Consider the following 23,900-nt stretch of genomic DNA (forward strand, 5'->3'; position numbering starts at 1 on the left):
AGATCCTGCTTTTCAGCTATCTGGGCCAGCCACCCCTTAAAATCAGCAACCTGAGGGTTCCTGTTTCCTATTTCCCACCCCTAGCCAGTCTGGCGCAGAGGGCAGACACATACCACACACTAGAGGGGAAGGGTTGTCGGGAAACGGAACAAAGTGGATTTCCTTTCCCCTTACTTTCTTTGAAAAAACTTGTAATTTATTAAGGTGATTTTGCTCAATCCAAATAAAACTTAATTTATTGAAGACATCAAGCTGGCAACCTTTCTGAGTGTCCAAGATAGGATAAACTGTTGGCAAAAACCCTGTCCTCCAATGCGGTGGCCATCAGCGAGGCTCTTTCCCTCTCTATAGCATACTGCCACGCATTCCTTGGGCAAGGGCACTATGGACCAGAGGTACAGCCAGAACTAGGCAAATTTCCATTTTATGGCCGAGGTCCTGCCCCACCCCAATAAAATTAATGTGCCCTCCCTCCCCAAAACCCACACAGAAAAACTTAAATAAACCCAGCCCAGTTCTGGGCTCTTCCTTCATTTCCGGAGGACATCCCCAGAGTAGGTGTTGCAAGGAGGAACTCTTGCTGTGGTTCAGGTCCGAGGGAGGGAAGTGGAAACATTGGTGTTAGTGGGAACCAGGATGTGCCCAACTATACCCCACGTACAGCCCTGAGGCTGGGAAATATCCACACCAGAGTAACCAGTGTGCTTCATTAACACAGGCTACTGAACTCCCGACCTTGGACCTAAAAGCTAGGTTGGGAGCTCTTTGTCCTAATTAGAACATGCCAAAAGACTGGGTAGTAGGGAACACTGATCCCTAATAAATAGACAGAGTTGCACTGCCACGCCCCTCGGAACTTTTCAACCTCTGGTTATACATGCCCTTTCCAAAGAGGAAAGAGCTCTGTTTCTGTAGCTCTGCAGCCATCTCTTATCACTTGCTGAGCTGCAGAGTGTCCAGAAGAAGGCGCTTGTGAGCAGGATCCTGAACCCCAGCTTCCTCCAAGTCTTCCTCAGTGATGTCACTGCAGGAGTTAAAAGAAGCTGGGAGATGGGCTAAGAGGTTCTAGGGCCCTGCAATCCCACCCTTGAGGCCAGACACCCCGCCCTGTCCACCTCCAGCTCCGCCCCCACCTGAGAAACTCCAAGTCGTCCCAGCCATTGTGCACCAGGCCCTCCTCATAGCGTTCCAAGCCGATGGCCCGCAGCCAGGCACCCATGCCCGCCTCTCCCAGCCCGCTGGCCCGCCCGCCCTGCGGGCACGGAGCCTAAGGGAATATGGTATGTTAGGGGGTGAACTAATAATGGCTTCTCACAGAAATGCATGCAAACAGCCACATTCTACCCATGCTCTAAGGGGGAAAGAAGGCAAGGAATGAAGTCGATTCACGTGTCCCCAAAAAGAACACTACCCAGCTACAAGCAAAGGGGGCTGTGGACACCAGTGAATTCTGAGTGGTAGAATGCAGTAACACTGCCCATCAGGTACACATAGCCACCTAGCTCTGGTCTACACACCTCCTCTGCCAAGTCTTCTTGGATGCTCTCTCGGATGCGGGGTGGTGGGAAGCTGAGGGGACGGCCATAATCAGAAGGCCCTCGGGGAGGCTGCAATTCCAAGGGGCTAGGGAGGAGTGCAGAGCGTCCAGGCCCAGGTGCATAATCTACCTCACTGAGTGTTTTGGCCATCTGCAGTACTGAACAAGATCGGTCATCCCCACTTGCAACCTCCCCCAAAAAAGTACTGGCAGGTGAGGTGCCTGGGGGTAGTGGTGGCCTTGGATGGGCCTTGGGAGGTGGTGGACCACGGGCCTCACCCCCACTTCGGCCCCTGACCACTGGCGCTGACAAAGGATCCAGGCTAGGGGGCAGGAAGATGGCAGAGTCCGGCAGTGGTGGAGGTGGGAAATCTGGAGGAGGCAGTGTGCCCCCAGAGTCCTCATCCGATGAGCTTCCCTCTCCTGCACGAGGGGTCCGGTGGCGCCCAAGCTGGGGAGCAGGCACTGTGATAGCCACTTTGTTCTTGGTGGCAGGTGGGACAGGGGCCCTGGCAAGTGAGGGTGGCTCCAGGGGCAGCAGCTGATGTGGGACCCCCTCCAAGACATAGTAGGCAGGGTTATTGAAGCTGTTCTTGGGTGGAGGGGCTGCCACTCCTTCCAGCTCAGCTGTCCCCTCCGGCTTCAGCCTAGTTTGAAAGCAGAAAAACGGTCAGAACCCAAAGTAAAAGCAATGGGTGTGGGAGAGAGAACTGGGAAAGAAGTGACAAGGCTCCTGGTCTTTGAATTGCACATGACCTTGCTAAGTGGGCTCACTCTGAGCCTTAGATTTCATGATCTCTAAAATTGGAGGGGGAGTACTGAAGGTAAAACCCAGACTCCTTTTTCTCACTTGCTCACATTCTCAGCTCTTTTATGATTTTATAACTGAAACATGAGCTCAAATGGGTGATAAAAGCCTCTCACAAGGGTGACTAAAGGGATCAGAAAAGCCTCCAGAAACAGGTGAGGGTCCTTCTGCAGAATCCTACTCAGGTTCAGGTTGGTGTTCCACCCATGGAACACTAGTTCCCCATTAGACAGGACCTCACAATTTAGCCTAGACTAATCTCAAATTCTCAATCTTCTTGCTTTAGTCTTCTTGGATGCTGGGAGAGTGATGTATGCCAAGATGCCCAGACCCAGGACCTTGCTATGTGGGAAGTTTTCTGGTCCATTAGGTTTGGAAAACGTATTAAACAAGCTTTAAGTTTCTTTCTTATCCACATTATTGGAATCTTTGCTAACACCTAATACATAAAAATGGACATCTAAAAAAGACTCTACCAGGACGGATTTGTCAAACATTTGGCCATGAACCTATTCCCCGTGGGGCCTTTTGTTAGGTGCAGCCTCACAGGGTGGACCCTGAGAAACCTCAAGGTGAGCCTGGGCCTTCTCCAAACAACTTCAAGCTGTGTCTGTTTTTGTTTGTGTGCTTTGTTTTGGTTGTTGCATTTGTAGCTGAAAATGACTGTGAACACCTAATCCCCCTGCCCCATCTCCCAAATACTGGGATTACAGGCCTTGGTACCTTGCCCTAGCTATAGAACCAATTTCTACAGAATTGAGAAAAAACACTGTGCTCCTTCTGACTTGAGCTACACTTAAGGAGACCTGGCTGGCCACTGTCACCTGAGGTGTCAGAGCACTCAAACAGCAGACCATCACCTGGCTGAGCCTGAGAGCCAGGCATAGTAATGGAAAGAGTTAGGGAATAGCAAGTTTCACCTCTCACCTGGGGTTCAAAGGCTCCTCCCTAGGGGCTGCCCGGGGTGGGGCTGGGGGCCTGCCAGTAGGTGGTGGCTTTTCAGACTCTTCAAACAACTTGGACAGTGGACAGGGGGCCTCTGTGGAAGTTGGCTTGCGGCTCCCAGATCTGCCAGGAGTGCAGAACAGAGGGAAAATGTGGAGGTGACCAGAAGCTCCCAAGTATCCATTCTCGTGATACTCAACATAACCCTAGCTCACCTGTGTTCCTGGCTGCCTCGGGATACTGAAGGAGCCTTGCTTTTGGCTCCTGTCTCATCCTTATCAATGCTGATCCATTCTGGGGAAGAACAGAGAAGGGAAACTTAGCAAGGACTTGGGGTCCTGGATCCTATGGATATTAATGGGCACTGGGGATATCTAGTCCCTTCCCAGCTATCCCTCAGGGTAGACCCACTCAGTCATAGCTTCTAGTACCACAGGATTCCAGCATGCTGCCACCCTGGGTCTGCCCCTCCTACACCTGGCCCACACTACCACATCATATGCCCCACACCCTGCCCAATGGAGCCCCCACCATAGAGCCGCTCACGGGTGCCCAGGCGCTCTGTGGGCACCCGCACCTTCATGGAGCCACGGATGTTGCCTGTCTCCTCTCCACGGTGGGACAGGAAGGTCAGGAACTGCTGGGCCGTGCTGCCAATCATGGATTTGAGTGCAACCACGCACTCCCCTAAGGAGTAGATACAACAGACCAGCAAATTGCCAGACCTTTCTATGGTGCTACCTGCTTTCCTGTACCCCTGGGTACTTCTTGTCCCTCACCATAGGATTCATAGCCATCCATGGACTTGACTGTGAGCAGGAGATGCTGGTCCTGAAGGTACTCAATATCAGCCAGAATTGGCTTAAGCTGAGGAACAAAGAAGCCCAGTGAGGAGCAATACCCTAAATATCCCATCACGCCCTTCCCACATTGATCCTGGCCCCACTCACCCCTTGCCCTAAGGCTTGTTCATACTCACTCTTTTGTTATTGTTGTTAAGATTTTTATTTATCTATTTAGATTATTTATTTATTTATTATGCATGTATCCTGCAGGCCAGAAGAGAGTACCAGATCTCATTATAGATGGTTGTGAGCCATCATGTGGTTGCTGGAAATTGAACTCAGGGACCTCTAGAAGAGCAGCCAGTACTCTTAACCACTGAGCCATCTCTCCAGCCCCCCATGCTCACTCTTAAAGACAGCCCTGCATGGCCTTTCATAGCTTTTAACGTCACTATAATTAATTAATTTTCTATGCCATCAATGGACAATACTAGCCATTTATCAAAGGTTCAGGAAGCATTTATTAAACAAACGAATAAACAAACTACAACTTGGTTCTACAGCTCCAAAAGATGTAACTGTCTTTATCCTTGTGTACAAAAGTATACACACACACACACACACACACACACACACACACACACACACCCTCCATCCTCGCTCTCCCTCCCAAGGAGCCCCACAGTGTGCCCTGCCTCTTGCTCTCTATACCCCTCCATCTATAAGTCTGGGCCCTTCCTACAGCCTCACCGTGGGCAGTTGGCGGGAGGACCACTGCACTTTGAGGAAATTGATGTTGTCACTGCTCTGAGCATCATTCTCGAAGCTCTTCTTGTACTCTGGGGTGAAGGTGGGAGGACCCAGCTGAGGGGCTGACCACTCTGAGCAGCCTTTGGCATCCCACTCTCTCTTGGCCCACAGCCAGCTATGGCCCCCTCTGACCTTCCAAGCAGGTAGAATAGAACTCAATGAAGAACTTGGTGCGGCTGGCTGTCTTCACAATGGCCTCAATGCTCTCAAACTCAATGTAGGCCTGGTCTGAGGTCTTAGAGAGCCCTGAGGGAACATGGAAAGCACTGTAAGCAAAAGGGTCAGGATGCTGAGCTTAGGACAGAAAATCAGGGGCCCTGGCAGATCTGAAGATGAGGCAAAAAAGAGCCCCCCCCCCCCCCCCGAGGGTCCTACAAACCCAAACCAGGGCAGAAAGCCATGCCAAGTACGAAAGGTTCATGTCAGAAGGCATGGGGACCAGAGTGCTTCTAGGCTTATCTGCCAACACGATGCCACATTTACAGCCATACTCAAAACACATGTGTGACAGATACAGACACAAAGGTATTTCACAATTCTAACGATGAACTAAGCTCAGACAGCCCCACATATCATAGATTCAGAAATACTCCTGCATTCACACAAACACACACCCAAACGTGTGTGTGTGTGGTCAGTCAAACCCATCACATCCCTAGGCCACTGAATGCGCCCTCCCACACATCTCCACATCAGGACAGGCACCTTTCTTGGAGATGAACTGGGAAGTAACTCCAACCTCAAATGTCCCAAACACAGGAGAATGGTCGCTGGTGACAATGTCATCGGTGCAGCCTGTTTAGGGGACAGGAATGGGGGCTCAAGAGAACTGTCCCTGCTCTCTGCACCACTTCCCAAAGGAGGGCTAAGGGAGGACAGTGAGCACCCAGTGTCTCCCATCATCCTTTCCCAAGGCCCTGACCATAGGAATTGCAAATGATGTGGGTTTCAGGATAGGATTTCCATAGAATCCGGTCACACCACGAAGGCACATTGGTCCGGACCTGTGACAGGAGGGGCAATGGGTCAGTCCCGTCAGCTGGGAGTCTCTTTTATTACTGGACCCACCACCTGCCTTCTTCCTTGGATTCCCAAAATAGCTAACATCACCCCCAAAGGCCTCAGGGAAGCCATATAAACTGAAGTAGTAATTGCAGAGACTCAGATCTTTGGCACCCCACCTCCTAACTCCCTGAAACCAGAAAGAGGATTTTTCACTCACCCCAGTTGGCTTCTGCTTGTGCCAAGCATATGTGTCCCTGGAACCCCGCTCATAGCGGTAGGTGGGTGGGAAAGATATCTCTTCCTCACCTGAAGAGCAGAGGACACATGAAGTCCAGGGCTCCAAAGACCCAGGCATATTCCAAGCCCCACAATCATCACTGAACACTGCCAGGCCCTCACTCACTGAATCGAAGGAAAACCTTGTGCTTTTCTCGCTCCAGGTTGAGCTGGTCCACCCTGAGCAGGGGCTCAAACTCTCTCCTACTAATGTAGTTCAGGATCTCCTGGGGTGCAGATACGAAGGCCAGAGGCTCACCTCTTGAAAAAAACGATGCAAGCCTCCCCTCCTAATGCCCTCCTTTATAGCCACCCACCAAGCCCTGCTGGCACCTGGATATCCATGTCTAAGCGGTAGTTAAGGTCCCCAAACCAGAAGAGATGAGTGAATCGCAGAGAGATGTCAAAGGCACTGAGCTGCCGATCACCCAACGAGAGCAGACGCAGAATGTCTAAATAGTTCTGGTTCCGCCTACAGTGGAGGGGCCAGAGCAGATATTCAGGGTCAGGAAGGAGGGACGACACAAAGGTGAGAAGTCTTTGGGGGTCAGGGATGGGCAAGGTTGAGGGTCCCTAGAGAAGAGAAAGCAGGTAGGGGCAAGCTCACGGTCAAGCATATAGACAAGAGAGGCCCTGAGAAGATGGACGGGAGGGTGTCTGGAGACAGTAGGAAGTCAAGGCCTGGGCAATGGGAAAAGGAATGGATATCTCAAGAAAATGGAGGATAAGAAAAGACATGAGAAAGGCATCTCTCACCGAGTAGTCTTCTCATTTCCTGAGGTGAGATGGCAATTAACGAAGCCAAATGAGGTGCCATTGAACATGAAGGAAACACCCACAGCTCCCTTGTTTCCTATCAGGACAGGAAAAAGAAGGAGGGTCACCTAAAGAGGAATCCCAACTGTCCTCTATCCCTCCAAGCAGCACAGTCAGCATCCTTCCTTCCCCAGAACAGACACACACACACACACACACCACACACACACACCTTTGCTAGGGGTTTCCCTTGGGGCTGGAAGAGATTTAAGATGAGAACACACACAAAGTTCAAAGTATCCCATATATGAGAAAACTGAAACCATGCAAAGTGGGAGGACCTTGGAGAAGTGGCAGTAGGCATGAATAGAAGCATGTCACCCTCAGGGGCCCAACTTCCCCGCTCACCCAGGGTGTTGGCGATTCCAGTCTTCACACTGGACGTACTGACATGGCTGATGCGGTTCTCGTGTTCTGGCTTGACTAGCACTGCCACCTTGATGTTCCACAGTGACTGCATGGCAATCTGTGCAGAGAGTGTGGGGTCATCCTTGCCTCACACCAAGGTCCCTGCCTGAATTCCCCACAGCCTGTCATCTACACTGTCCTGTCAGTCACAGGCCAGGAAGGCTTGCTATCCCTTTCCAGAGTAAACAAGAAGAGCATCCCTTCCTGTGGCATGAATAACTCATAAAATTCAAGTTCAGACTCCCAAAGGAAACATCAGGGCTTAGAGGGAAAGTCATGTGAACAGTACTCCCCAGGGCCAGCCGTGAAATCAAACAGAAAACACAAGGTCTGTGAGAACAAGAGACCAGGAAAGATAACCCCCTCACCGGACGGTAATCCAGATCTGTAAGCTCCTTGAGGCCCCCACGAAGCAGATCCAGCCACTCTCTGTCACCCACTGAGTTCTCCTGGGTCCCAAAGACATAGATATCGTGGGGTATAGTGACTGTGACCTCATCCAGGGCTTTCCCCAGCCCCTTTGATGTGAACCAAGATGTCACATTTTTTGGAGGTGGTACACTTCCTGGAGGCGGAGGGGAGGCATCAGGAATTAGAGGGGTAGGTCACGTCCCAGTCTTGGGCCAGCCTCCTCCCCCACCATAACCCCTGGGCCTGACCCATGTTCCAGGTGCCTATGAAGACAGAGATCATGTCCGGTTCATCTTGCTTGGAATGCTTATTCTTCATGAGCTGCAGAAGCTGGCAGAAGGCTTCTCGCTTCTAATGGGGGAGAGGGGGTTGGAGCAGCCAGTCAGAGACAGTAAGCACTCAGCAATCTTACCTTTCCACAGGGACACCCTGCTTTGTGGCAGGTATCATGAGAGAAGAGTCATGCCTGAGGTTCCCCACTGTATACACACTATGAAAGCGCTAAGAAACACTTACTGAATATTGCTCAAAAATGAGTATTTGAATCCAATATTAGGCTGTCTACCCTCAATACATACCCTGTCAAAAATGACAGGCCCACACCTCATGTTCCAATAGGAAGTATCCTCGGGGGACTCCAGCAGGCCCCAATATCCTGACACAGGCTGCAACTCACCCGGGCACTGACAAAGATGAAGTCCTTGCGCTGGGTCCGATCTTTCTCCTTTTCAAACACAACACCCAGCTTGTTCTGCACACGCTGGGATTTGATGAGCTGGCGGACTAGGGGAATGAAAGGGGAGTCAGCCACACAGACTTATGCTATCAAACTGCCCGAGTCTCCAGACTCTGGCCCCAGCTCACTTCGGTCATATGTGAAGGTCGTCCAATCCTCCTGGGAGTCTCGCTGTCTCCTCAACAGCACCAGCCTCCCACCCTCCACATCCACGCTCAGTGTGAACTTCTGGGACTTCCCAATCTTGGTCAGGTCACCCAGTGTCACATCCAGCTTCACCTGTAAGACGGGAGTGGAAAGGCTGCCGCCAAGACCTTAGACAGGAGGTACCCCTTTTGCCTCCAGCCACCTTTTGCCCTGTGAGGCCCCACCTGCCATGTACCTCAAAGGCCTGCACAGGGATGGTCTTGGCCTTTCGTGTGGAAGGCTGCAGTGGAGCAGGGGGTGCTGTGGAGCTCATATCCTGCAGTGCCTTTAGGGCCTGGAGGGGGTAGGGAAAAGGTGAGGCAAAGGGGCATGCTGAGGGATGTACAGGGCGGAGCTCCACCAACACTGAGTACAGGGGCAGGTAAGGGCGGGTCAGTCCACCTTCTTCTGGATGCCTGACAGGAAGTCCTTTAGCACAGACAGCTTCAGTACAAGGCTCTCCAGCTCTTGCTCTCCAGTCTGTGGTAAGCTCTGAGGGGAAAAAGTAAGGGTGATAAACAAGGTTCCTAAGCAGAAGCCCCCACCCCCAGCTCCAAGGTATGTCCCACTTGCTGGAGGCCTCCCTGTAATCCCACCTGCTGCTGCAAAAGGCGGGTCACCATGGGCGAGCTCTGCTGGTCAAACACCTTTGACAGGATCTCCAGGCCTGACAGGACCTTGTCCACCTCACTAGAGGAGACAGAGGGGTGAGAATCCTACCCTGACCTTCGCCCAGGGAACATGGCACTTTCATCTTTAGTATATACTAACAGGGTACAGGGGAGGAAGTCAGGACTGGAGTGTGACATGTGGGCTCAGCCATCCCAAGTACCTGTGCAGCCTTCGGCATGAGGTGACAAGAGTACGGGTGAGGTGGGGCAAGCTGCTGGCTCCGCCTCGCACAGCCTCCAGGTCCAGCCCGTAGCTGCCCTTCAGATATTCATGGGACACGGTGCTGAGTCCATTGGGAGTGCTTCCGGGAGAGAGAAAGAGTCAGAGGAGGGTCCTGCTGACTGTCACAGGCAATCAGAGTGGAATATGCCCGAGTTTCTGTCTCTGGAGTTGAGATGGGATGAGGTTCCTAGGAAGGGGGCTTAGACAGCCAAATGGGGAAGCAGGTCTCAGAGAAGGGACTTACTGCTCAGCAGATGGGGTTAGGAGGCTCTCACCTCTCAGCTACTGGAGTTGTAGGAGTCTCAGAGGGTTGCAGGGAGCTGCTGGGCCCCACAGGGGCAGAAATGCTGGTAGAGCCAGAGCGCGGGGGTAGTGGGGGCTTCTCATCCTCCACATCTGTGGACAGGGAACAGGGATAGCAGTTTCAATTCCGTGATATGTGACAGGGATGTGCCATAGCTGTCAGAGACTTCCACAGACAAGAGGGTACAGAGTGCTGCACCATGGTTATGGGAAAAGTGAGACTTCAGGGACGTGGGATGGGAAGAAACAGGGACAGTCAAGGGCCTGGCAAGGAAGGGATTTTCTTTTCTTCTTTAAGTATATATGTATGTGTGCTATGCAAATATGTGAATACATGTTGGCATGGAGTCATCTGTGTGTGTGTTTGTTTGTGTGTGTGTGTGTGTGTGTGTGTCTAGGCTTGAGACTAATGTTGAATGGCTTCCTCCATCACACTTCACCTTATTTACATATTGAGGGATTCCCTGCCCAAGGCCACCACACTTACACACCTTTCGTGTGGGTTCTGGGGATCTGAACTCCACTCTTACCCTGGCGGTCAGGGCTTTACCCATTGAGCCATCTCCCCAGCCTGAGGAAGGGATTTTTCATGCTGTAAGATGAACAATACCTGAGGCATCTCGGTCATCGGGTGGGTCTGGCTCTCTCTCTCCCTCTACAGGCAGCAGCAGGGCACAAACAAGACCCTGGTTGGGTTGAGCATACAGGCCTATAAGTTCGCCCAGGGTCTGGAAGCGGCGCACAGGAACACCCTGTGAGGTCTGAAGCAAAAAGGATGGCAGTGTCAGCCAGATGGTCCCCAAGCCTGAGGCTAAATCAAAGTTAAAGATCACAAGTCTGAGCTCCTACCTGCACAGCCAGGAAGTCCTCTCCATCAGGCAGAATACGATATGTGTGGACATGCTTTTGATACCTAGAGTAAAGCAGGAACCAGAACCTGTCACCTCCAGGCTGGGATCTGAATACCAACAATCTCTTCTTCCTACTTACTCCTGATACCAGGCTCAACCTCTGGCCCTTTCAGCTTGGACTGTCTAAAACCACTTGTCCAGGCTGCACAGGGTTAATGATGGGGCAGTCAGCCACCTTCTACCCTTAGTATTGCCAACAAGAACAGGAATAACCAGGCCCCCCTCCCCACTCTCAGACCTACATAGCCTCCACACCCGCCCACCGCAGAGCCTAAGAAGCAACAGGCAGCTCTTTTGTGGCCTCTACAGCTGTCTAAACAGCCCCTCTGGGCTATGGTACCAGTCTGGGCCCCCCGCCAGAATAAAAGTCCTCAGAAGCCTGACTAGCTCCTATTTGCATTCATGGGCAACGTGCTAACACACGTGTAAGGCTCTGTCTGTTTATGCTAGTGTCTGGCTCCATTGGAACTGGGTGTGCCAGGGGCAGTTAGTTTTACAGGGGATTGTAGGGTCAGCAACCTAGGGCTTTACTTTCTCTCCTTCTCAGGCATCAGGAAACTGGAATGACCCAAAGGGGATCCCCCTATGGGAGATTCAACATCTAGGAACCCCAAGCCAAGAGGGGTGCTGGCAGATGGCAGCAGCAGCTGAGCAGGTGACAGCTGAGCCAGGCATAGACTAAGTGGGGGATGGAAGGCTCCCTTGGCCTCCACACCTCAAAGAGGTACTGGGGTCTCTTATCTATGCTGGGTGGAAATGGGTGCTGGCTCCAGAGAGGACCAAACACCACAAGGTCATTTTCTCCCTAGCTAGCCCTACCTTAGTCAGTGGAGATTACTTTGTGGTGTCTGAATAATAGCATCCCAGTAACCAGACCCTGACTGTGTTATGCATCTACACAGCTCATTTCATATTCACATTGTGTAAAGCAGAGATTCATATTTCCATTCTCCAGATGAAAAAACTGGGGCTCAAAAGGAAAAAATTATTTGCCCAAGGTCACAGAACAAATAAAAGGCAGTACTGGTTAGTATCTAAAACCAGGGCAGAAGCCAGTCTGTCTGTCAGGGCAGGGGTGTGTCTTGAATGTTATTTGTGTACATATGATGTGTATATAGGTAAGCATGTATTTGGGAAGCCTAAGAAATGTGCTCACTTCTGACCCCTTCTGCCAAGCCCCTGAAAGCTGAAACACACACACACACACACACACACACACACACACACACACCCCTACACCCCCAAATGCCTTCTCCTGACAATGGAACCAGGATCTCTATTAGGACAATAGTTCCTCACCCAGACAAGGGCCCCAGCTGTCCCCCTCCCACTCAGACAGCTGATCCAGCACCTGCCCCTGTCCCATCCCTAATTAAGGGATCTGTTTAGAGGTGGCTAGGAGGCAGGGCTCTTGGGATTTTCATGGGCATAAGATGTCTGGTTTTAGTCTCTCCACACAGAGTGGGCCTCTGACTTGTTACAAAAACTGAGGTTCACAGGACCCCTCACTCGGCAGGTTGACTGTCAAGGTCAGAGTTATCAGTGTCCACACTACTAGCCTTTGGAATCCCATAATCCTTTGTTGTCTTAGGTACTGTCAGATATGTAACAGTATCTCTGGCTTCTATCCAATAAATACCCACAGCCCCATCCCAAATGTGATAATCAGAAATGTTCCCTGTAGGATGGGCCACTGTATTCCCAAAGATGTCAGAAGAGGAGAAAACAGGACAGAGGAAACCAAGTTTGAAGGTTTGAGAGTATTCTCACTAGAGCTCAACACAGTGGTGCCTGATGCTTTCTACAGAGGCCCACTCAGTATTGACCTGTGGGGCAGGGAGTACAGGACAGCACTCAGGAGACAGAGGCAGGTGGATCTCTGTGAGTTCGAGGCCAGCCTAATCTACAACGTGAGTTCCAAGACAGCCAAGGCTACACAGAGAAACTCTGTCTCAAAAAAACAAAAACAAAACAACACTGCAAAACAGAAAGTACACTACTACCACACACAGCTGCCAGGTACTACCACAGGACCAGGCCCACTCAAAAGACTGCCAAATCTAGCTTTACACTCAGCACTCATTCATGGCCACATAACCAGAGCTCAACCCAAAGCCAAGATTCACTCGTTGATTCATTAAATGATGGTGCTGTCCCACACAGCTTCACCCGCCTGCCTTCCCAAGTCTGTCTCTCAACACCCACTATTCCACCCTACCCCACAACCATATATAGCCAAAAACTTCCTAAGGAATTGCTAGGCATCCAAAAACCGGTCCCCTACTGCCTACCACTAAGTGCTTTTAAAAGAATTGCAAGCCATGTGGAACATGCATACATCCTTCCCCCCCTGTGCATCTGGGGCCCCGGGAAGTCTAAGCAGGTCTGCCACAATCTGCCAGCGTTTCTTCCCATCACATCCACCCCGGGCTTAAGAACTCTGGCCTCCGGCCCCAGAAAATTCTCCCAGACAGCAGGAAGTGCTTCCCTGTATCCTTCCTCCACCCAGAGATAAAGTCAAGGTCTCCACTCAGGGGTTGGAGGCGGGGCTACAGCCCCAAAGCTTCAGTCACCCCACTACCACGATTACCACCACCACCAAGGAACACTTCGGCGTGCACCGGCCCTACTCACAGGACGCAGAGTGCGAAGGCCCCCGCCACGCTCTCACTGTCTCGCACCAGGAAGCTGCCATCGCGGCCCGCCCGAGCCAGCAGCTCCTCCGCAGCAGCTCGGCTCAGATCGCGGTGATACCAGGCAGGGGCCGGGCTGCCTAGCGCGCCCCCGGGACCTGGCGCCCCACACACAGAGGCCATGGCCCGCCTAGGGCTCAGGGCCGCCGATGCCTGCCGCCCCGCGCCATCCGCCCGGGAAAGCTTGGAGTCTAGCTGGGGCCGTGCCTGGGTCCCGGGCCTGAGAACCAACTAGCCCGAGCGAGTCCCAGATCGGGGCTCCACGCCCGGTCGTACCGGCCGCCTCGATCTCCGCGTAGCCGCCGCCGCCAGCAGCGCCGGCCCCAACTTGAAGAGAAAGAAAAGTTTGTTCAGAGGCGGCGGGGGAGGGGCAGGAGCGAAGCTAGAAGCTGGCCGGTCCCCTCCCCCTCTACTCGGCCCAGGTCCCGGGCCGCCCCTGCCCCCAACCTCTCAGCAAGAACGATGCCCCCACTGTCCTACAGACTCGCTAAGCCCCGCAATTATCTTGTCCCCCACCTCAAGAAGATCCAGTTCCCCGTACCCGCTCCTGGACAATCAGAGAGTCCCAGCTCTCCCTGGTGAATTCAACCCTCCCAACGATTCGCAATGAAATGACCCCTAATCCCTAAAAAAGCCTAATTCTACTACACAACCTTTCTATTCCGCCCCCCCCCCAGTTTTGCGAGATCAGGGTTCTTAAAGGAAGGTTCCAGGGTAAACCTCCCCAACAAATAATCTCATCCTCAAGCAAACAAGTTCCCCCAACTCTTGTAAGATCAGGGCCCCTTTAGACCTGAACCCCCAAACTCCGATCCCTGACACATCCCACAAGTCCCCATTCAATGAGATCCGATACCCCATACCTCCCCCCCACACACACACAGACATACACATGCACGAGGTCCAATATACTCGAGTCTCTCACGCACCGGTCCCCGCAGGCAACCTAGCAGAACCCTTCCCCCATCTCCACCAAGTTCCTGGCACCACGCCCCACACCCATAGGCCAAGGTTCTGCAGTTACAGACCAGGAGGATCCCCTAGAACCTCTAAAAAAAAAAAAAAAAAAAAAAAAGTTCCCTCAAGTCCCAGTGCCTCAGCCGCCGCGCGCAGGCTCCACCTCTGGGGCGACTCCGGTGACTCCTAGCCGGGGAAAGCCGTTCTGGACTCCCCGCGGCCACTTAAGATGGCCATCCGCCGCCACCGCGCACCCCGCGCCTTCCGCCCCGCCCGAGCCCCGCCCCCGGAGCCGGGGCTGCCCCGCGTCCCGCCTCGCCCGCCCGCGTACGGGTCCCCGCGCCGCACGCCCGCAGAGTGACCTCGGGCCAGTCTTGGCTCGTCCCTGCGTCTGAGCTTCCCGCTCTCGACAACTGGGGTAACGTTATGAGGGCGCACTCTGCCTGTAAAGCTCGGGGCCTGGCATGCTGCGGGCGCTCTCGGACGGCGGCTATTTTTATTATTAATTAAGGAGTAAAGAAGGTGACAGCTGTGTAAACTGTAAAGCGCGACTGGGGAATGAACGGGTATTATTAGCACCGCCCCCGCCCCGGCTACTCCCTCCAAGTCAACAAACTTGCGACTCGGTGGGCCAGGTGCGAGCAGGGAGCTCGGGAGACCCGGGTTGCTACGACCTCCCATCCACCCACCCCCAGGGGGAGAAAAGGGGGAGCGGCGGGAGAAGATGGGGCGGAACCCAAACGAGACTCTGGTCCGCCCCATTTCCCCCTAAAAAAAGACCTGGATGGTGGCGGCGTCTCCAGGGATTTCTCTTCCTGCCCCGCCCCTCTGCCCCTTGGTTCCTTAAAGGCGCAGGCCTCTAGCCGTTCGCCTACAGCCGCCAACTCCTGGGAGACTGTCAATGCATCCCTTTAAACCTAGGAGAGAACTTTCGCTTTGGTAAATCGAACCTGTTGACGGAGCCTGGGGTCAGCCCTGAGGAGTTTCCTCTGTTTCACAGGTGCGTTCGCTTAATCCAACTGGAACCAAGCCTAAGACGTAAAGAGGCGGTCTACAGGGATCTTCCAGATCAGATTAATACAGTAACAGAGATCCTCTACCCACCTACCTGTTTCTCTGGTCCTGCCAGGCCTTAAATAGAAAAGTTCATCCTCCAGTCTGTACCTAAATCCTCCTGCCCTTTTGGCACGAGGGACTTAGGTGTGCTTCTTGTCAGGGGACATCCTGGTGTTGTGGGCAGAGACCTAGATCAGCAGTTTAGGCTCTAGCCCCAGCTACTGATGTATTGGTCTCAGACTTGTGCCAAGGGTAACCGTGGTAGGGATGTGGAGACAGAGAAGTCCCCAGGTGAGGAAGGAAGGGCACTGGAGACCCAGAAATTAACTCAAGCCCAGATCCTGGAGGTGTACAATGACTAAGCAAGCAGGGGGTCTTACTTGCCCATGCTTGTAATCTCAGCCCTCAGCAGGCAGAAGAAGCAAGATCAATACTAGAGTTCTAGACCACCCAAAACTACACAGGCAATCCAGCCACAAGAAAGGAGAACAAGGAGGAGGAGAAAAAACTGTAACAACCCTCCAAAATCAATGTATTTATAGCTCCATGAGAGGATAGATATGCCTAAGAATGGGTCTTTGGGGTGAGATGACTTAGCCAGAAGAGGTGCTTTTGCCCAGGCTGAGGAATTGAATCCCAGAGGCCCACATGGTGGAAAGAGAGAGCTCCCTCATGTCCTGACTTCACAGCTGTGTCAAGGCATCCATGCACTCTTGTGCACACACCCAGAATAAATACAAATGTAATTGAAACGGAGAACAGAGGCTGCTTCTGCCTCTGGGAAACCTGTAAAAGTTTCCTACCTTCAGCATCATCTGATGTAGGACACAGCACTGAGCCAAATGCATTTCTTCTGTGTCTTCCAGATTGTCTTAATGGACTCTCTTCCTCTCCTGAGGGGCCCAAGCCCAGTCTGTCCACATCATGGTAGGCAGTGTGAATCTTCCCCATTTCTCCAGAACCTTTGCTGAACTCCATGTCCAGCTTTCCCATTGAAAGCTGAGTACTGAGCTAAACAGACTCACAGTGAGAAGAAGGGGGATATTTCGGGTTTGTTTGTTTGAGACAGGGTTTCTCTGTATTGCTTTGGAGCCTGTCCTGGAACTAGCTCTATAGACCAGGCTGGCCTTGAACTCGAAGAGATCTGCCTGTCTCTGCCTCCCAAATGCTAGGATTAAAAGCATGGGCTACCACAGCCCAGCTAAGGGATGTGTTTTTATTTTCGTTGGAGACTGTGTCTTATGGTCAGTCCATGTTGGTCTCAAACTCTGTGTGGAGCCAACGATGACACTGAACTTCTTATCCTCCTGCTTCTTCCTCCCAAGTGCTGAGATCACAGGCCTGTGCCAACACCCCTTAGGACAGAACCTAGAGTCTCCCTATGCTAGACAAGCACTCTTCCAATTGAGTTACATTCTCAGACCACGATGGGATGTTTGGGAACCATGTGAATAAGAAATCCTTGGATCTGCCTCAGAAGCAACTAGATTTCTACAGACTACTAATGTGTAGACACTTAGTTCATCCACCTCCTCCTGACAAGGGGTATTGAAACACTCTATTTGCTCTGATCCAAAATGATCACCCACCCACAAACTCACAGTGCCTACAATTCATTAGACCCAGATGTGTTACAGATTTATTAGAAATGACTGTTGTATGAACCCCAAGCCCCATCATGGATCAGGAACTAGATGACAAGGAGTGGTATGGAAGCAGGCTTAAGACTTCCATGTTCTTAAAAGAACTGCACTGAGGCCCAGCTTCAGATAGATAGAGAAGTCTATAGAGAGAAGTCTGACCTCAGTCAAGGAGCCATAATGACAGCATTGGGCCAGGCTGAGCACAAGAAGTGCCACTGAATGGCAAACAGCCCCAGCTGTCACAAGGGCAGCATAGAATTTCACCACCTCATTGGGATTGCCCTGGGTTGAGCCAAACCACATCTGGATGCAGCGGCCACTCCCTCTGCTGTAGTTGCTGACCTTGTAAGAGTGACTCCAGAGACCCTCACAAAGGCTGGCTGGTGTGGGGAAGTAGTACTGAAATGTGTGACAGGCTGCTGTGTCCAGGCATTTACTAATGCTTGCAGGCAGAATCAAGATAGCACACACATTCAGCCCTAGGGTCAAATCGCACCCCAGAAATCTTTAAACCCTAATTCCATCTTTCTACCTCTAGGCCCTTACCTGAGGGCCAGTCCCAGCCTTTATGCCAGTCTGTCTTGCACCTAGAGGAGGTAGGACAGGCTTCCCACCACTCCTGACAGTCCAGGAAACGCTCTTTACGCTCTTTATGTCAGCTCTGGTCTACCTGGGTAGAGGGGATGTTGGCAGCCATAGCTGCAAAGAGACTGATCCCAAGGGTAGCCTTCCTGAAGTGTGAGGGAAGTACCCATACCTGCTGGATCCAAGGCCCCAGGTTAGGGGAGCACTCATACAGACAGGTGTCTTGGATGAAATGACACTTGCAGGCAGGTGTCATCTTGCCACAATGATCCCAGTTGAAGTTGTACAGACAGGAGTTGTCTTTGTGTATCTCCTGGCTGGTGTTGACTGAGCAGCAGGCATTTTCCCTCCATTGACTAAACTAGTTGGGAAAGACAGGGGGCTGAGTCTCTCTGCCCTGCTCTGTCGCTCATGTCACCTTCCAGCCCTGCTTTAGTTGGTCCTTACTTCTCTAACCCAGGCAGGCCGTGCTATGAACACTTACACAGAGGCCCTTCTATCCTAGACCTTCACAAGTTCCTGTCTCTAGGGAGATATATCCCACAGTATGATAAAGATGCTAGGGGAGCCTTGTCTTTGGGATAATAGTTCTTATTTATATAGCGCCTCACACTTTATAAAAACTCTTTTCAACTGGGCATGGTGGCAATATGCCTGTAATCCCAGCATTCAGGAGGCTGAGGATGGAGGATTGTGAATTCAAAACCATCCTAGACAACATGGAGTAGAGTCTTTCTCAAAAACAAATAAAACATACCCCATCATGGTGGCACAAGCTTATAAAACCAGCATTCAACAAGTAGAGATAGGAGGACCAAGAGTTCAAGGTCATTGGCAGTTAAATCCTGAGTTTGAAGCCAGTTTGAGCTATGTAAAACCCTATGTCAAAAAACCAAATACAGCACTCGGGAGGCAGGGACAGGAGGATCTCTGTGAGTTCAAAACCAGCCTGGTCTATAAGAACTAGTTCCAGGACAGTCTTAAAAGCTACACAGGAAACCAAAAAAACAAACAAACAAACAAACAAATAAAACCCAAATAAATAAAAAAAGAAACAATTGATTAAAAATCCCAAACAAGCCAGGTATTATGGTGCACACCTTTCATCCCAGCACTTGAGAGACAGAAGCAGGCAGCTCTTCATGAGTTCAATGCCAGCCTGGCCTGCATAGTGAGTTCCAGTCTTTTCATTTGTTCATTTAAAAATAAAACAGAACCAAAAAACAAAACAGGCCAATGAGATGGCTCAGTGAGTAAAGAAAGGCACACTTGCTACCAAGCTTAAGGACCAGAGTTCAATCCCCAGGACCTACATGGTCAAGAGAACTGACTCCTGCAAATTGTCCTCTGACCTCCACACATGTGCTATGGCATGTGTGTGTGTCACATACATAGATAGATAAATACATGTAATAAAGGTCAACTGTCATATTCTGTGTTCTTATGTTTCTTTTTACTATTTTTTAAAATTGTATATGTGTGTGCCTACATGTATGAATGAACAAATCAGAAGACAGCATCAAGTATTCTGGAACTAGAGTTACAGGTAGTTATTAGCTGCCATGTGCATTCTGGGAACTGAACTCTTCAGTTCAGTTCAGTCTTCCACAATAGCAGTAAGGACGCTTAACTGCTGAGCCATCTCTCCAGCCCTATGGTCAAATATATATATATATTATTATATCATATCATTGTTCCTGGAATAGATGCACCAATCAATAATAAAATGAACTGTTAACAAGGAACAATGAAACAAATAAATACAAATAAATTTTATTTTTATTTATCTATTGCTTGCTTATTTTTGAGGCAGGATCTCACTCTGTAGTCTGGCTCACCTGGAACTCAATTTGTAGACCAGGCTGGGCTTGAACACATAGAGATCTTCTAATCTTTGCCTCCTGAGTATTTAAAGGTGTGTGCCACCTCACCTGCCAGGTTTTTGTTTATGTTTTTAACCTTAGATTTATTTCCAGAATATAAAAGAGGATCTGTTTATTTGTTACAAAGACCACATTGAGTTTCCATTGGTTGGCATAAATGCTTATAGACTATGTAAATTGCAGTACTTACGCCTGTGGTTCTCATAGAGGGCCTTCCCACTTCTGTATTTGGTCATCTGGGAATGGTCCATGGTCTCTCATCCTCCAAATTTCTAGAAGAACTCTCCTGAGTCCTAGCCTAACCCTGCCATAAGGGCTGGTTGTGTCTAACCTCTGTGAGTCCCTCTGCTTCCATGGGCCCTCATTTGAGTGACATGGAGATTATCATCACATGGCTTCTAATTAGAGGCCTCTAAAGATCACTGCATCCTCTCCACCACCATGTCCTCTTCTGGGGAGAGTCCTCAGAAAATCACCTCACCACTTTGCCCACTCCACCACGTCATCTCCTGCAGCAATAGCTCAGGATGTGGGGGTGTCTGGCTGCTTACCACACCCACCCTGACTTCCTCCTCCCTGGCAACACTATTCCCACCAGAATCTGGTCATGCAGCTTGTCCTCTGGGCCTTGTGGTGCTTGGCATCCATATAAACATTGAACAGGTCTGTTTTGCTCTGCCTCAGCCACTGCCATGCAGACTAAAAGCAGGAGGGGTGTCTGTTTCCAAGCCATGTCTTTTTGTCTGCACAGACAGAGCTGTTAGGGAAACCTAGATCTGGGGGCGGGGGGGTGCCTCACTCCTTCCCTGCTTCAGAATTTCTTTCCCTACAGTGAAAGATAAGGTCAGACCCTGCTCCTTCAGCACTCAGGCACCGAGGCTTCTGATGCTGGACCAGATATCAACAAGATCTCTGGTCCATGGTACGGGAGGTTTATAAAAGGAGCTGGGTTTGCCAAGCTAGAAGAGATGTGATGCCCCATGCCCTCATCTTCTTTCCAGACTCTATGACTTGTAGCTAAAGTCTTCAGGTCCCTGGCTGCTTGCTACCCTGAAAAGGACCAGGAACACACAGATCCTTCATCCTGTCACAAAGCAAGTTCTCTGCACTCAACTCTGTGTCAGCTGGGTCACCATGTCAGCCTAGAAATCCTGTTAGCCCTGGGGGAGGTGGTGACCCAGCCCTGCGGAGTTCTCCAGATTGGCAGTAGGATCAAGTGACATAACCCGCATGATAATGTTTGGTTAAAGGGTACAGAAATGGACAGAATTTTTTTTTTTTTTAAGCTTCACTTCCTCAGTCTTTTCCTTCCCTGTTTTCTAAAAGCCATTCTGCCCCTGCACCCTATCCTGGCCCAGCTTCTGGGGCAAATACACCAAACCCTATCTAACCTCTCAAAGAAAGCACACACATACAAAACAAATTCAGCTGCACTTGGCGATACATGTCTATAATCCCAGTATTGGAAGAAGCAGAGGAATTATGGGTTTTAGGCCAGTCTGGGCTACATAGTGGTAAATCCTCCACCCCCAAAGTAATGACCTATTGCGCTGAGGGACAATATAAAAGTCTCTCTTGGGGCTGACAAGATGAATTAGCATGTAAAGACACTTGACACCAAATGTAATGACCTGAGTTCAGTCCCTAGAATGTATTGTGATAGCAGTAAAGAACTGACTCCCCACATACATACATACACAAGCATATTCAATCAATAAATGTGAGGCATTTTTAAAGATTTGGATTTTAAAAATACAGACATGCATACACACATATATGTTACATAAATGTCCCCTTAATGAGAGCCAACTAAAGAAACACTCAGGGTCAAAGAAAGTACCTGGCAAACATGATGATCCCCTTCTCTGCTCACTCCTGCCTATCTGTTTCTTTAGGCCCCTTCTCCCTCACCAGCTCACACTGCTCTTTCTACAGCTTACTTCCCAAGGCTCTACATTTGAGGATCACTCACCTTCCTCACAGAAGCCAGAATGGTCCATCTCTGCTTTCTCTTTCTTTCTCTCAGTTCTTCGTTCTTTTCCACCCTTCTTGCTTATTCTTTCTTTTTTAATAATTTACCTATTTGTATTTTATGTACATTGGTAGTTTGATTGCATATATGTCTGTGTAAGGGTGTGGAATAGGAGTTAGAGACAGTTGTGAGCTGCCATGTGGGTGCTGGGAATTGAACCCAGGTGTTCTGCAAGAGCAGCCAGTGTTCTTAACACTCTTATCAGCTGAGTCATCTCCAGCCCTCCTTGTTCTTTTTTTTTTTTTTTTCTGTGTAGCCATGAGTGGCCTAGAACTTACTATATGGACCAAGCTGGCCTTGAATTCACAGAGATCCTTCTTCTGCTACCTGAGTGTAGATATGTGCTATCACACTTGTTTTTTGTGTGTGTGTTTTTGTTTTGTTTTTCTTATTTTATTTTCCTCTCTGTAGAATTAGTCATGAACCCCAGGACCTTGAATATACTAGACCAGAGCTCTAACACTTAGCTACATTTCCAGTCCAGGGATTTTAGATTTATTTTAATTATAAGTAAGTAAGTATATGTGTGTGTGGGTGTGCACATGAGTGCAGATGCCCCTGAAGAGTGATCTTTCTAAAAAGAGATATGTCCCTTCTTTACACAAACCTGCCAAGTCTCCCAATGTCCTTGTCATCCTTCCCACTCGGAAGATCTTACCTGAATGTCCTTGGCTTCTGGGAGCACACAGGAATGTCCTGGCCTGTCCCTAGCCTAGCAACAGACCAGACCCTGGGTAGTCCCCACAGTCTTTGCCCGTAGCCCAACAGAGAAGACAAAATAAAATGTGCCTACCCATTGCCTCTGTTCTTCCTTCTCTTGGAGACCCCACCCTCTTCAGCACTCTATGAATCAGTCAGTCTAGTCTTTACCATTTCATTCATCTCTTCACTTCTTTTTTTTTTTCTTTTTTCTTTTGTGGTTTCAAGACAGGGGTTCTCTGTATAACAGCCCTGGGTGTTCTGGAACTAGCTCTGTAGACCTCTGTAGGGTGGCCTCATATTCACAGAGATCCATCTGCCTCTGCCTCTTGAGTGCTGGGATTAAATGTTTGTGCCACCATGCCTAGCTCTCTTCACTTCTTAAAAAATGTGTTTTTGTTTTTACTTATAAGTATGTGCCATGTATATGTGGATATCCACAAAGGCCACAAGAGGGCATGAGACCCATTGGAGCTGTGAGCCACCCTAACCAAGTGCAAGGAACCCAACTCTAGTCCTGTAGAAAAACAGGAAGTGTGCTCTTAAGTGCTGAAGCCTCTCTCCAGCCCCTTTTGTCTTATAGATCTAATCACTCCAGGATTCACACACTCAACAACCACCAGTATCTATACTGCTGCCCACCTCCAAGGGAATCTGAAGTTTGTACATGCTCCAGATGGTTCTTAGGACAAGGCTAGTTTGATGGAGGTAAATCCTGGCTCAGAAAAAACCTGGCTGAGGTAAATCATGCCAGTGGGGCACAGTGACAAATCCACCCCTTTAAAAGCTCTCAGGAGTCACTAGGCCTTAACAAGCTGTAATTGGCTTCCCAAAACATTTTAAGAATTATACTGTAAAAGCCTGGCACATCCTGCATAGGCTTAAATGATTTGTCAGTTTGAGTGTGGACACAGGTAGAAGCTGACATATTTTCCCCAGTATACAGAAAAACTTAAATTGTCTTTTGTCTGATAATAATATCTTAACCATTTTTAAGGATTTATTGTTATTGTTGTTGTAAAAAATAATATTAATCCATTTTTGTGGGGGTGGGGGGATGGGGGAGGTAGGGGGGGTTTCGAGATAGGATTTCTCTGTATTGCTTTAGAGCCTGTCCTGGAACTAGCTCTGAAGACCAGGCTGGCCTCAAACTCACAGAGATCTGCCTGCCTCTGCCTCCTGAGTGCTGGGATTAAAGGCATGTGCCACCGGCTTATTATTATTATTATTATTATTATTAATTATTATTATTAATAATGTGAGTTTTGAGACAGGGTTTATCTGTGTAGCCCTGACTGTCCTGGAATTCACTCTATAGAGCAGGCTAGCCTTGAACTCAGATATTTACCAGCCTTTTTTATGTGTATGAGGATTTTGCCTAAATATATGTGTGTGTACCACATGCCTTCAGTGCCCTCAGAGGCCAGAAGAGGGTATAGGATCCCCTGGAATGGAATGAGAGTTGGTTGTGAATTGATATGTGGGTACTGGGACTCCAGCAGAGTCCTCTGCAAGAGCAGC

General features: G+C 50.0%; 2 protein-coding genes across 5 annotated transcripts; both read right to left on the reverse strand.

The window, feature by feature from the left end:
- Positions 1-174: 174 nt before the first annotated feature.
- On the reverse strand, positions 175-15,277 carry Inppl1 (inositol polyphosphate phosphatase like 1). Of its 4 annotated transcripts, none has more exons than XM_051192395.1 (29): positions 15,262-15,277; positions 13,466-13,851; positions 10,770-10,833; positions 10,531-10,681; positions 9,893-10,013; positions 9,556-9,696; positions 9,320-9,413; positions 9,126-9,215; positions 8,920-9,018; positions 8,666-8,816; positions 8,478-8,584; positions 8,050-8,152; positions 7,759-7,955; positions 7,331-7,448; positions 6,923-7,019; positions 6,500-6,638; positions 6,294-6,393; positions 6,108-6,196; positions 5,808-5,889; positions 5,591-5,680; positions 5,018-5,131; positions 4,826-4,914; positions 4,070-4,157; positions 3,822-3,977; positions 3,506-3,584; positions 3,273-3,413; positions 1,518-2,184; positions 1,134-1,267; positions 175-1,024 (listed from the first exon to the last, which is right to left on the reverse strand). In XM_051192395.1, the coding sequence occupies exons 2-29, from the start codon at positions 13,645-13,647 to the stop codon at positions 934-936; spliced, it is 3,774 nt and encodes a 1,257-aa protein (XP_051048352.1). In that variant the 5' UTR covers positions 13,648-13,851; positions 15,262-15,277; the 3' UTR covers positions 175-933. The 4 variants fall into 4 exon arrangements, with proteins under 4 accessions (XP_051048352.1, XP_051048350.1, XP_051048353.1 ...); XM_051192393.1 differs by lacking the exon at positions 15,262-15,277 and adding an exon at positions 14,645-14,764; XM_051192396.1 differs by lacking the exons at positions 1,134-1,267; positions 15,262-15,277 and adding an exon at positions 14,645-14,765.
- LOC127228938 (folate receptor beta-like) lies at positions 13,655-20,381 on the reverse strand. The gene is given in 9 exon segments (XM_051194035.1): positions 13,655-13,851; positions 14,736-14,894; positions 16,341-16,548; positions 17,340-17,659; positions 17,727-17,850; positions 17,938-18,126; positions 20,244-20,278; positions 20,281-20,330; positions 20,332-20,381. Coding segments are annotated over 9 exon segments (1,332 nt in total).
- Positions 20,382-23,900: the final 3,519 nt, after the last annotated feature.

Source organism: Phodopus roborovskii, unplaced genomic scaffold, assembly GCF_943737965.1.
Source record: "Phodopus roborovskii unplaced genomic scaffold, PHOROB, whole genome shotgun sequence".
Classification (NCBI taxonomy): domain Eukaryota; kingdom Metazoa; phylum Chordata; class Mammalia; order Rodentia; family Cricetidae; genus Phodopus; species Phodopus roborovskii.